Consider the following 14657-nt stretch of genomic DNA (forward strand, 5'->3'; position numbering starts at 1 on the left):
CTGTCATTATGTGCAGTATTGGTCTGACAGCTCTGCTTTGAATAACAAAGCAGTTTTGCTGTGTTCTGAATCAGAATAGATCTTGAATCTTAATATCCGTCTGCTGTACATGTGTATGCTTTGCTTTAATCCTCATATTGCTGGCAGCAATCCAGTTCTTTTCTTCTATTATGTTTCCCTCTTTGTTTTTGTTTCTTTTTTTGGGTTTCTTTCCTTAGCACTTTATTCTCTTTTTCTTCGGGGTGGGGGGGAAGGGGTTATGTTGGTGGCAGGTGGGGCGAGGGCGACGGGAAAAGGGTATGATTTAGTGAGCATGCAGATTAGATTAGATTCTCTTGATTTATCCAGAATGGATCCAGTCAGAAAGGATATATGTGGTTTTTCTGTCAGGATATTATTTATAAAGCCAATTGAGGTCCTGATTTTCTTTTCTTCTCAGTGTGGCATTAACTCGGGATGAGTGTAGATGGTATTTTGCTATATCAGCTCAGCTAGAATATCTAGTTTTCAAGCTGGTGTATGCCGTTTTATTGTCTTTCTCACTCGTGATTAAGTTGCATCGTTGTTTATGCATAAGTTCGCTTCCGCCCTCCATTTGACTTTCTTAACTTGAAATACCTCCTGGTAGTCCTTGTTGGATGTGTCTGGAGTGGATGGAAAGTGCTTTATAGTTTGTGGATTGGGTGGCATTAACGTCCTTTCGTCATGAATGTGTAGTCTCCTCCAGTTTTAGGACGGACCTCAAGCCTGTGGAGTTGTAGCAGATAGGGTATGTTAGTGGAGATTGATGCAGTTATCTTATTGAAAAGAGCTTCTTTGGAGGCCGTAATAGTATGTCCTAGATTTTGTTTTGACAGCAGATGTGGGAGGTTAGCATGTCGCTCTATCTTCAGGATTGTTGATTGATCTCAAGTAATTTTCAATGTATTCTGTAATTGTGGTTTCTCGTGTGATAGTTATAGCAGGATCTTGGCTGATGATTTCAGGTGTTTTCTCTATGAAAGTATTGATGGAAACACATGGATATATTACCTGTAAAAAAGTAAATATATTGCATTTTCTTCCCATTCTTTTGTCTATATATGCTGCAGTTAAAAGTATCTAGTTTATTCTTTTCGGGAGCAGAGTACACAATCTTTTCTGACTAGTTATCCTCACGCCGATAACATTTAACGCCTTCATTTTTTTGTCAGACTTATTGACGATTCAACAAATCTGAGAAATACTCAGGTCATAATGAATCAGTGCTGCTTGGTTGTTTTTTGGTTGCCAACTCTTGAACGAGCACACAAGCACGCACTAGACCATTTTTATTATTACTGGTGTTGCGAGTTTATATTCATATTACTGCTCTTAACACATGAAGGAAGGTCATATTTGCATCAGCTTATTTATTCCAAAATCAACTGCCATGGTTGTACTAGAGTGCTGAAGGGATAATAGAGAGAAGAAGAAAGCATTATCTGGTAAACTGAATTCAGGCAGTGCTCCATTTCTTGAGCAAAGAAATAGAAACAGACCAAGATTACATGGAATTATGTCCTGAATTACTTGGAAAAGGGTGTGCATATCCAATAAATTTGTAAAGTAATTATGATTTAAGTTGCTAATACGATTAAAGAAGAGAAGGAAAAAAAATTAGGAAGTGCAATGAGATAATTGAAAGAATAAGAAAAATATGGGAATAATTGGGTAGAAATATACTAATGATTAATTTGATCTACCAAATTTGTGAGACAACAATAATAAATCTCAGTATTAAATGGTAGAAAGGAGAGTAGGAGAAGGTACCAATTTCGTTACGAAGTATTCGAGTCCCGCGGCTAACCCCGTCTCAGTCTGGGGGTCCGTTATCCGTTGCGGCTTCTCCTGTTTAACTCGGGATTGGGATCATTGGGAAGTGTAATTTTGCGCCAGCATTCACACTTCTGATTCACAATAATAAACTCTTAGCCACTTTCCTCATAGATAAATAACTGCCACCCCGCGAGCGCCACGACCCAAATAATATGTCCAAGATTTTCTTTCTTGAGATGCTGGTGTGCTACTTTCCTTTTAGATAAACTGCCAGGCAGCGGGCGCCAGAGGAGCCTAACAAATTGTTCCAAGATTTTCTTGAAATATTACAGTAGTTGAGGGAGTGAGAAGATTTGTAGTTTATTGATTCAAGAATCGTATTTATTGTCGTCTGTTGTAATACTATAACTTCATGGCATCCAAGAAATCTTTACACCGTTTCTTGACCGGAGTTTGGAGGGGAAGACAGATCAGGAGCTTTGGCGCGTTACCAGAAGGCAGCGCTTCTTCAGAATCTTCTCAACACCTCATCAACTTGGAGTATCAGTGCAGCGCCCACAAGTAAATCCAACACTCTTTCCATCTTTTGCTCTGTCTCTTCGCATATGCCTTGGTCTGTGTATGTATTTGGGAGTCTAGTTTCTTATGTTATGCCTTTCTGTGTCTGTTGATGTGTTTTATCATCTGTTTAACGTTTTTATTTTCTGGGTTTGTTGGTTTGAAGTGTACAGGTTCCTAGTTGAGGTGTATCTTAACTTGCTGCAGCAGGAATAGGGTGAATTTTTCGATTTTTATTCTTTTGAAATGATCAGAACTGTTCTCTCTCTGTCTCTCTTTTTCCTTCCTATATTGACTTAATATGCATTTAGGATAATTTTGGTTAACAAGTCATAGAGAAGAATTTGCCTGCATGGGGGGTTTTCTTGTAAGGAGATAGAGAATCTTGATACTCTGCTGCTTCATCATACAAGACTTCTGATTATCATTGTGTGTCTCATAGGATTGTCTTCTAGTAGCTGTCCTGTTGCAATATTCTTGATTGAAATCTGAACATAATTAATTTATTACCAGAGGACGGGAGTTCTTTCTCCTGGTAAATTCTCATACTTTTTGGGTGCTTATTCATTCCTTTCTTCAAAATGCAAAATATTATACTGAACTTTTGAACTCGAATGAGATGACATGTGATGGTAACTTAAGAAAATATAATATTCATGATCTTAACATCAAAAGCTCTGGACGTGGATATTTATAATGCTCCTGTAGTCTTAAGGAGGAAAATAGTTACACAATTGGCTATTTTGCAGTTATCATCCTATACCTATTGTCTTTTCTCAAGCTAAAGGATCATCTATCTGGGATCCAGAAGGCAACAAGTATGTAGACTTCCTCTCAGCTTATTCTGCTGTTAATCAGGTAATAAAGACTGGTGATTGGTTCTTCTTGTGGTTCCTTGCTCTGTTTATCTTGGATCAACACTCGATCTTAGCCAGTAACCCTTATTTTTTTATTTTCTAATCTCTTATTTATGCCTGAAAGATGTTCTTTGTTATATTGCTGCAATCAGCTTCCTTGTCTGAGTGCATTCTGTTGCCGGGCTCAAAAGTCGCTCAGTTATATTAATTGGTTTATCCTGTAATACTATGATCATATAGTCCATGTTAAATGCTATCAATTGATTGGCAACTACTAAACCAAAGATGTTGCTGCAGGGTCATTGCCATCCCAGGATCATGAAAGCATTGGTTGAACAGGCTCAAAAACTTACGCTGAGCTCGAGAGCCTTTTATAATGACAGATTTCCAGTATTTGCAGAACGCCTGACCAGCATGTTTGGATATGACATGGTATTGCCAATGAATACAGGTGCTGAAGGCGTAGAAACAGCGATGAAGTTGGCTAGAAAATGGGGCTATCTTAAGAAAAAAATCCCAAGAGATGAGGTATGGAACTCTGGTGTATGATGTTCATTCTTAAAAGGAAACTTCATAATATCTTTTGCATAGGCAGACTTACAATTCCAAAGTATGAGAACCGGAGTCGTCATCACGGAGTATGATATCTATACCTTAGAAACTTAAGAATGGTTTCAGTTGGTATCTTCTCAAAAATAAAAAGCAGATTGATCCATAAGAAAACATTGAATGGGTTTCTAGTTAAATGTTTTGAAACCTAGAAATTGCCTATGGATTCCTAATACGAGGAATTGGTAATGACTAATCATGACTCATGAGTGCTCTACTTGATAATACCTTTTGGATACCAATTTGGCCTAGTGAGTACTACAACAACTAGAACATAATTAGGTGAAGTTTCTGATGTTTGCTACTCAACATACAGTTTTTTATTAATGCCAGTTCTTTTTGTGTGTTAAATATTGACATTCCACAGCTAGTCCTCATTCTTACTTGATGATTTATGAGTGGGTGCAAGTTGTAATCCATTCTTCAAAAATCAAGTTGGAAAAAGTGAAAAAATAAAAGAAACATACACATACCTAATTGTATATGGACCTACACCTTCAGAAACATTATCTCCTATAAGTCCTTGTCCGTAAGCATCTCAGCCTGATACATGGTAGGCATTTAATCATTAATCTTCAGTAATGTTCTGCACATACTCTTACTCTCAGGTGCCATATAATATAACAGTAAACTAAATGCAACTATTGTTGCATTACAATTAAATGCTTGTCTGAAGTTCTGACTCAAATTTTGAAATTATACTTCCGTAGTGATTGAGTTACAAACTTTGTCTTCAATACAGATTGTCACATAGATTTCTTAACTGCTATTTATTTTAATCATTTGGTCATGGCAGGCTATAATTGTTTCATGTTGTGGCTGCTTTCATGGTCGCACATTAGCTGCTATTTCTATGAGCTGTGACAATGAGGCAACACGTGGATTTTGGCCTTTGTTGCCAGGCCATCTCAAAGTTGATTTTGGTGACCAGGCAGCACTTGAGAAAATATTTAAAGGTTTTCCAAATTTTTTACCATGAATATACTAGTTAAAATCCGCAACTAGTAGAACTGTTGGAGTAGCACATTCGGATATCGTCTCTCCTAGGACCACAAAAAATGCATTAAATTTAATTGTTACTGATGTGAACTAATCCATTTTACTTTATGGTGACCAGAAAAAGGGGACCAAATCGCTGGTTTTCTGTTTGAACCTATCCAAGGGGAAGCAGGGGTATGTATGTTTCAAGGATTGGACTTGTTTTTGGATATATCCTGTATGTGAATCTTGTTTTGTGGTCACCGTCATAATTGTAATCAGTTGAGTGTTCCTGGAGGTTAGCCTTGGTCCCTGTTTAGAGTGGATGTATGTGAAAATTGTTTGTCATCATTATCATAATTTCTGATTATTTGAGCAATGTAGGAGATTTACCTTGTTCACTTGTTGCTTGTACAAAAATCAGCAGCGCCACCATGTGAACATCACACTTCATTGTCCTAATGAGTCCAATTTGTAGAGGCACCATATAGTGGTATAGGCAAGACAAAGCCTTTTGTATGGTTCGTCATGTACTGATATCTTATTAACTGTGACTCCATGTTTACAGAATTTAGAGGCATGTAGGGGTAGACCTCTATGTATATGGTTCTACTTGATTTTTTCCTACTAAAATATTATTTCTGTTAAATGATTTTGAGGTTGACGACATTCTAATATTTTCTAGGTTATTATTCCTCCGGATGGTTATCTACAAGCTGTCAGAGATCTTTGCTCAAAATATAACATTCTAATGATTGCTGATGAGATACAAAGTGGATTAGCACGTTCTGGAAGAATGCTGGCTTGTGATTGGGAAAATGTCCGCCCTGATGTTGTAGTAAGGACGTGTCCTGTGCTTGATCCTGAAATTTTCTACATAAACTGAAAAAATCGCATATTAGTCCTGTATGAATGCCATATTAATCTGATTCTTCGAAATGGTATGTGACCCATGCCTCCTGGGAATAGTTGTAAACAAGCTAAAACTTTTCAACGAGGACATGTAAATTTGCATTACTTTTGGTTTGGAAACATAGAATGCAGAAAATTTTGAGTTTGAAGGGATCTATGGTTTGGCCAAGAAGTTCATTTTGATTTCCATCTGAAATAAGCTCGAGTTTTTATTGGAGTTTTGAATTTTTGTTCATAAATGTAGATCACTAGGTGTATTACGTAGTGTTGACTGTATGATCAGTGACCATTAGAATGCACTTCCATCCATTGGACTGACCTCTCTGATTGTTGCCTTGTTAAGATATTAGGAAAAGCTTTGGGTGGCGGAGTGTTGCCAGTGAGTGCTGTTCTTGCAGACAAAGATGTTATGCTCTGCATACAGCCTGGAGAGCACGGAAGGTTAGTAATTTTGAAGCCTGTTATTACCACCTTGCACGACACAAGTTTAGGTCCTGCAGTGAATTCTACAATATGCAGCTCCTCAAGAATTTTCTGAAATAAGACAATCATTTCCATCTCAAAGGAAATGAAATGGCCATGCAATGTTCTAGTTGTGTTAAGTTTATCATCCACTTTTTTCATATAATAATCCTTCTGCTTTTAATATGTTGATATCTATATTGTGATTTTACATTCCTTACTGTTGAGGCATTATGCAGCACCTTTGGAGGGAATCCATTGGCCAGTGCTGTTGCCGTTGCGTCATTAGATGTGATAAGAGATGAGAGATTGGCTGAAAGGTATTGTATCTTTTTCACAATTCTTTAACATGGAGTTGCATGAGTCTGGTTATGTCTAATTCTCTGGAATTTGTCATGTTCACTTGGTGTAGCATAAATCTATTAGTTATGCAGTAAGGATAAGAACTTGGGTGAAAATATTAATGAGGTTTTTTGAGTTGTTTTCTATGCCCAATGTTATTCTTACATTGGCGATCGAGTTTTAGAATTAAGGGTGTCTTGAATATGTAATTTCATGGTAGATCTGCCCAACTGGGAGAGGAGCTCAGGGAACAACTTGTGAAGGTTCAGCGGCAATTTCCGAACCTCATAAAGGAGGTAAGAGGTAAAGGTTTGTTCAACGCTGTGGAGCTTAATAGCAAAGCTTTGTCCCCCGTGACTGCGTATGACATATGCCTGAGGCTGAAAGAGAGAGGAGTTCTTGCAAAGCCTACCCATGATTCTATTATTCGATTAACTCCTCCCCTATCAATAAGGTACACCAATCGTCTGTAATTCAGGGTTAACTTTTTTATTTAATTTTGAGGTGGATACATCATGTAGGGCTAAATGTGAAAAAAATTGTTTTATTTTTACGTTACTCATCGCAGATAACTAATTCTCCACATGTTTTCTATCAGTCTGGATGAGCTCCATGAAGGATCAAAAGCTCTGCAGGCTGTTCTGGAACTTGATCTATTGAAGATGAAGAAAGAGAAGCCAGAAAATACTACCTCCCATGCAGCTGTTGACGCGTGTGATCGATGTGGGCGCAACTTGTATGCTTCTTCATAACTGCTCTAATATAAATCAGGATAACTATTCGAGTCAATCCCGTTTCCTTGCCCCAGTACCTTAAATTAATTAACCCGAAGAGCTTACTGCTTTTCGCACGTATGTTTGGTGTCAGATACTTGCTTCTTTTGTTAGTTGTATTACCCTTTGAGATCTAGATCTGCAATAGAAGATAGAATTAAGTGACATGATCGAGCGGGGGCCCTAGGCGAACCCGGTATCTCCAATGGATTTTGTCTTTATGGTGACAGATAATGTAGTGTGTAAGGTTTTTCTCAACTTACATATGATGTGGCATAATATTTTTCTCATAAATAATAGGGAGACAAGGTGGAGACACAATAATGCTACAACTTTGTTAGCTACGAAATTATATTGTAAGAATAGCATCTCCCCTTTCCTAACATTAAAGAGTCAGATGCGGCGTAACCTATAATAGCTCAAGAAGAGTTTTTAAGAATGAAATGGGACCTGGTTTAGGTGTTCTTTAAGGACCTTAGCTGGACTTCATAATTGTATTGTTTCACCAATAATGATAGCCAAATTTTGAACTTGGAGTTTTTTTCTCTAGATATTTGCTTAAGTTCTACTGTCCGAATATTGGATGCCTGAAAGTGAAGTTGATTGCTATTGTTTGTGCGGTGAATGGCTTAGTTGTCTCGTCGAGATATTGTATTAACGTGACATTAGACCTTCCTTGCACGTACTTAGTTTTAGCATTTATAAAATCAAAGATTAGTTTCCGTGTCACACACTCGAATCTTGAGTCAGGCTGGATAAGGATAAGTATATATTACATGATTTACCCCTTGAATATTTTTTATGATATGACCTTGACTAGAATATAGTATATCTGCACATACCTTCCGTCATTATATTTATATATTCTCAAAATATCGTGTCTGCGTGAAATACGCCGTAACTTTTAATTTATTTTTTTCTTATGGGTTTAAATGAAAGCGGCCTTATATTATGTGAATGATTGAATTCGATACAGTAGTAGTATTAGCATAAGGTGGCGGAAGAAATATGTTAACTATGGTATGGTGGATGAATATATATATATATATATATATGAAGTGTCGTTATCAATTATGGTTGGCCTTGTCGAATGTGTTAGAATTATAAGGGCAATTGAGGATGGGCGATATTGATTGATGAGTAGAATCCAAGATTTAAACACAGCTTAAATATGTCGTATTCGTCGTCCATCCCATGCTCAAATTTTGGTCTTTTCTGCCTTTAACAATTGATTATTATTATTATTGTTATTAGGACCAGAGTCCCCATCTAGACACCAACTTTTAATTATGTTTGCATGAAATTGAAATATTTGATATTATTGGTTTTATTATTAGAGAGATAAAGAAAATAGTAGGATATATCACTTTGATATTTCTTAAGATTATGTGTAATTATATGAATACCATAAAGGTTAGATTACACAAACATTCTATGCGCTTTATAAAATTATCCCTTGAAGGGGGTGTTAGTGCAATATACTAAAGGGATATTTGTGTAAAGTTTCGTTATTAGTAAAGACTGTATTGTAGTTACAGTTATAATTCTACGGGATGTATTTATAATTTTTAAAAAAATAAAAAATATTTATGTAATTGAATCTAGGTTAGGAATGTCAATAAAATTTAAAAAGAAAAAAGAGAGGGAGAAAGAAAAAGAAAAAAAAGGTGAGGGGAATGGTGGGGTTTGAGAGGGACATATTGTCTCCTTTTGATGGGCTATGGTAGTGGGGATGGGGTGGTCCTCATCTCATGTGTATGTTATCAATTCCAAAAGTCTCACTTTTATTGTTGTTATTAAAATTAATTATAAACCAAAAAGATGGTATTCTTTTGAGGAACACAATTAGATAAGGCGTCCCTTTTATTTTTGTTTTGGGTTGGCGTAGACCAATTAGATGATGAAATTTTAACTCATGATTTAATTGTTTCACTTAATAATAATGAATAAATATCAGAAAACATAAATGCGGCTGATTTGTGGTGTGATGCCTAAAATACCCTTTAGTTGACTTTTGGACGATCAGGGTTCAATCAGTAATTTTGGCCTTTGCATGAACGTTTAAAAAGCATAAGAGGTCAATAATATCGATTGGAGAGGGGTGGGGGTAGAATGGGTAGAGATCATAGAATAGATGTAGATGAGTTTTAGTATAGAAATAGAGATGGATGGAGCGATGCGATGTTGATTCTATTTATGAGTACGGAATGCACGGCCCACAATTAAATCTTAATGTGAAAACTGTGAAATTTTTGGATCTTTCTAAGTAGTAAAAGAGAAGACAGAAAACATGAAGACATGGCGTAACGTGCGGGTGGATTCAATCGTCTTTTATTTTTTATTACACAACAAAACAACTGTCCTACATCTGTGCTATGCTGCTTCCCACATTTCCACATGCCTTATAACTCTTACCACAATATTAACATTTTCATCTACATCCACAATTTCCATCTATCATAATATTATGTAGATATATTATTATTATTATTATTATACACCTGTATTTTATATATATAAATAAATAATCATGTGACATGACGACCAGATTCATCATAATTGAACCTTCATTATATATAATAATTAATTCTTGACAAATTCATTTAATTTAATCACCATCTTCATCATCATCAATATCTTCAGCCATCCAACTCTAGTTCGTGCGGTTCGGTGATCGTCGTTTCTCTCTCTCTCTCTCTCTTTTTAATTATATCATTTGATATATTAAGATATCAAAATTAATCAGATGTAGGTATTAAATAATTTCAAATCAATACAATAAATTGTTATGAAAGTAGATGGATTGCTTATATTTGCAGATTTAGATTAGGAATGTATTAAATATGCCATCTCAACGTTATGATTAATGAAGAGTTTGATAGCATGCATGTGATCACTAATGATTCGATTATCATACTTAGTTCCCATCGAAGCAACTTCGTTTGTAGATCAAGAAACAGAAATATATTCATGGAAGAGCTGATTTGTGACAACTTGTACTTGATGTATGATCAAGACAATAATGCACTTTAGTACAATTATAAGATTGATCTGTCCCCAAAAAAAATAAAAATAAAAAAAATTAAGAATGTCTAGAAACAAAATAATGCATACGGACATTTATCTGATTTCATATTCCTTCCATTGGATAAATTATTATTACATATTTCAGTTGGTACAAACATTTTCCGTTGCGAAAAACTGGTTGGCATTTGGACAAGTTTTGGATGCAGACGTCCAACTTGCCCATTAAAACATCAGTTCCTTTATTTTTATTCTTTAATAATAATTTATAGTAATTAAAATGGTAAGGAAGAGTAAAGTGTAAGCAAAGCAATAGGGAATGAGTTAAAATATGAGTTTGTAATTAATGGGATGAGTACATGTAATTTAATGTAAGTGATGAGCTAGTTATAGTACGTAGTAGAAGCTCTTCATAAGCAATAAGATAGAGAGTTGGATGAAATGATTGGTTAGGTAGGTGAGGAGACCCACTCTCTCTCTCTCTCAATCACTACCGCCACTCTCTCTCAATCCCCCCATTGTGACTACCATTCTTCCACACCATTTTTCTTTTTATCTACATAAATAAATATATCAAACTATATTTTATTTTTCAATTATTATTTTTGAGACTCTTGACAATGACTTATGAAATATTTCAAAGAAAATAGATTCCAACCATAAAAAGAATAAATAGCACAATGAATGGGGATGGAGGAAAGAATATGGTGTAGGAAACGGCAGAGCATAACGCCGTTTTCGGCACTCCGTTCCGCATCGCGTGTCTTGCGACGCTAGAAAGCATAAAAACACAGAGCCTAGCTTCCATAATAATATTTATATTAATATTAATAATAATCCCTTCTTCTTCTCCTCAGCAGGCTCCACACCTCCATTTTCCTCCTTCGTCCCCCACCCCCTCCTCCGCAGCCCCAATTCCCATACCCACCCCCGGCGCACCACCCTCCATAAACACACCCCACCCACCAACACTATGGATAAAAGCAAGAATTAAGAATCTCTCTCCCATGAATTGCTTTTATCTTCAGATCCATACTTTCTTCAGCTGTGTTTCTTTCGCTTAGATCTTGCTTGAAAACCCACTTATTGTTTCCTACCCTACTTGCTACAACATCATTTGAAATATTGTACGCTCATACAAGCAATTCCCAGTTGTTGCTGCAAATGGGTTCGATTCGGGCAGATCTGGGCAGCAGAATCCACCCCGAACCCATCGACCACTTCGACCGTCTTCCCGACTCCGTCATCCTCTTGATCTTCAACAAAATCGGCGACGTCAAAGCCTTGGGCCGGTGTTGTGTTGTTTCCAGGCGATTCCACTCTCTCGTTCCCCAAGTCGACAACGTCATAGTCCGTGTCGACTGTGTTATATCCGACGAAGATCCCTCCGCCACCTCTTCTTCCTCCGCCGCGGCTTCAGCCGCCTCTGACAAGTCCCGGCACCCTATCTCCTCCCTCTTCAGAATTTTGTTTTCTGGACTCTTCAAACCCTTGCAATCCCTCTCTCAGCTCATCAGTCCTTCAAGCCGTCGCATTCCTTCTCTTTCTGAAGATTTCGACTTTGAAACTGAGCAAAACAGCGTCACCCATCATTCACCCACTCAAGTCTTGAAGAACTTTAACGAAATCAAGCTCCTCAGGATAGAACTTCCGAGCGGGGAGTTGGGAATTGATGAGGGTGTTTTGCTTAAGTGGAAGGCGCAGTTTGGATCGACGCTTGATAATTGTGTTATTCTTGGAGCTTCAAGTGTTGTTCAGAAGATGGACAGTGACTATGATTGTTTGGGCACATGCAATAATTACGATAGTGTGAACAATGATAACAGTAGTAGTAATAACAATAACGGAGTGGAGAATGATAATGGGAGCATACCCGAGTCATTTTACACAAATGGGGGCTTGAAATTGCGCGTTGTGTGGACCATTAGCTCATTGATCGCAGCCTCAGCGAGGCACTATCTGCTGCAGCCTATAATAGCAGAGCATAAGACGCTGGAGAACTTGGTGTTGACCGATTCGGATGGGCAGGGGGTTTTGTCTATGAATAAAGAACAGTTGGAGGAGCTTAGAGTGAAGCCTTTGTCGCCCTCGTCGGCAGCAAAGAGGACTCTTGTCCCGGCTCTGAATATGCGATTGTGGTATGCGCCCCATCTGGAGTTGCCAAATGGGTTGGTGTTAAAAGGGGCCACATTGGTTGCAATCAAGCCCAGTGAGCAGCCGAAGAAGGACATGGTGGGTTCGGAAGGGAATTGGATTGCTTCGGCATTTGAGGAGCCATTTGGGACTGCTGCGAGGATGTTGGTGAAGAGGAGGACTTATTGTTTGGAAATGAACTCCTTTTAGATGGGGATGGGGTTCGACTAAGAATTTATGGAGAGATGTTTGAGGTAATTTCCTTTTTTGCTGCTAATCCTTTTAACAAGTTCTGATTGGTTTTAAGATCTGTGATTGAATGTAAGCATTGCTCTTGTTAAGCCAAATTTCATATGATTGTTTCCTTCATGGTCTTTGATATGACGCATTCGTAAGTGTTGTTTGTCTATTCACTTTACGGTCACTGTTTTACTGTTTTAGTAATAAGATGGCTAATCTTTCTGTATTGTTGAGGTTATATGTTTATGTTTGCCTGAAATCATGAGGTGGGTTTTTGGTCCATTAAGCTCCTCGTTACTATAAGACATAATTTTGGCTTAAGATTGCCTACGCCATCCCAAACCATCTGTAAGATGCTTCCGCATGCATTCTGCAGACAAATTTATGACGACAGATTGAGATCAAGGCTATTGGCCTGGGATTGTATGTTCTATCTGTCATCTTCTTAGTTGTATCAGTTTCGTTGTTAATGATATCCTGATTCTGCCAAAGTATCTCATGCATGTTCATGTTTTCTTTTATTTGTAGGTTCACCATTAGTCTTTAATCTTTTATTTCCCAATAGTATGCTCGCCTTCTGTGGAGGAATTTATTACGATAGGTTGAATACAGATGTGTTGGCCTTTAATCTTGTATCCTGTCCGTCGTCTTCTGAGTTAGTTTTGTTAGTTCTATCCATAATGATATTTTGATTTATATTAACCTAAGATACCCCTTGCGTTTTGCACATTTCGTGTTACTTTGTTGAGTCACCTTCATGTTTATTTCTTGGCAACTACCATGTCTTGTTGAACAACATGGTTGTTGCGCCACACTTGGGTTCAATAAAAGAAAATTGACCATTGGCTACAATTTTATTGACTATGGACTGAAACTGTGGTAACTAATTATTATTAACCATGGTTAAACAAAAATCAATTGCAAGAAATTAGGTTATCCACCATGGAATCTCATAGCCATGGCAAAAACTGCTTTGATATAGCCATTACCTACCTTAGTGTGAAAGAATGCTTTCTGATCATGATCATTGCCGGAACCATTATTAAAGGAATTAATTTGAATAGAGCTACCTTTTTGGGGCCTTCTATGTGCCTCAATTAACCGTCATAAGCTTGTTTTACCATTATGCATGATCTTTTATTTGTATTACCATACTTTTGCCTACAAAGAAGGGTTGTTTGTGTTTATTTGCGTCGAACATACTAGTTTTGGCAAAGCAATCTGCAGCATGTCCGGCCCTGCAATATTAGTATTTCTTTTTAGCTTATCCTCCTTTAATTCCATTTCTGATTTGTTTGCTAATGACATTATTCGTTGCCATCAGTTTTCCAGGAAAAAACCAGGCCTTGGTCCTTTTAAGGAAGGAGAATATAAACTAGTTTGGAGAAGCAGGGTACAAAGTTTTGTCTTGAGCACAGTAGGTTACATGCGAGTGGCTGGGGAAGTTTATATTGCTTCCGTTTATGACTCTGTTGTCAGCTGTTGATTGATTATGAGCTTAAACTGTCTGCTTTCTGCGGTCAGACTAATGATGATATGCATCTGCCTTGATTTGGAACTCAAGCACATGCTTTTAGAGGGCATGCTATGCAACTGGTTATGTTGTAAGCATTCTGGGCCTTTGACTTTGCGGTCAGCTGCCTTTGTTAGTTATCTATCTGTGAATATTGTAGGTATAAAGGTTCTATGCTTATGCGCTGTCCGTTTAAAGATTCAAGATCTCATCAGCATATTATATTAGCTGATTTACTGCCATAAATAAATGTGATAACGGCTAAACTTTCTATAAATGAGGATTTTATCTTCATCTTGTATGTGGTGTTGATTGCTCTCCGTTCATGCTCAGATAAAGATTGTTTCTCTGTTTGAGCATGGTGTGTTTAGGCATAATGATTTCATATGTCGGCAGATTTTGGGTAGAGATAGACTAGGAGCAATTTGCTTTTTGTGTATTAAACCCAATTCTTCTGGT

At 37.2% G+C, this 14657-nt stretch overlaps 1 protein-coding gene and 1 pseudogene across 2 annotated transcripts; both read left to right on the top strand.

The window, feature by feature from the left end:
• Positions 1-1827: 1827 nt before the first annotated feature.
• Positions 1828-7550, top strand: DELTA-OAT (ornithine-delta-aminotransferase). The gene is made up of 10 exons (XM_088876476.1): positions 1828-2358; positions 3105-3213; positions 3510-3740; positions 4618-4777; positions 4939-4994; positions 5485-5637; positions 6055-6152; positions 6413-6493; positions 6736-6969; positions 7114-7550. The coding sequence occupies exons 1-10, from the start codon at positions 2210-2212 to the stop codon at positions 7265-7267; spliced, it is 1425 nt and encodes a 474-aa protein (XP_088732602.1). The 5' UTR covers positions 1828-2209; the 3' UTR covers positions 7268-7550.
• A 3479-nt stretch (positions 7551-11029) lies between these two features.
• LOC105175743 (F-box protein At4g18380 pseudogene) lies at positions 11030-14497 on the top strand (annotated as a pseudogene). The gene is made up of 2 exons (XR_016062989.1): positions 11030-12699; positions 14010-14497. The product of XR_016062989.1 is annotated as an F-box protein At4g18380 pseudogene (transcript).
• Positions 14498-14657: the final 160 nt, after the last annotated feature.

The sequence above is a fragment of the Sesamum indicum genome, linkage group LG12, assembly GCF_026168435.1.
Source record: "Sesamum indicum cultivar Baizhima isolate 11 linkage group LG12, ASM2616843v1, whole genome shotgun sequence".
Taxonomy (NCBI): domain Eukaryota; kingdom Viridiplantae; phylum Streptophyta; class Magnoliopsida; order Lamiales; family Pedaliaceae; genus Sesamum; species Sesamum indicum.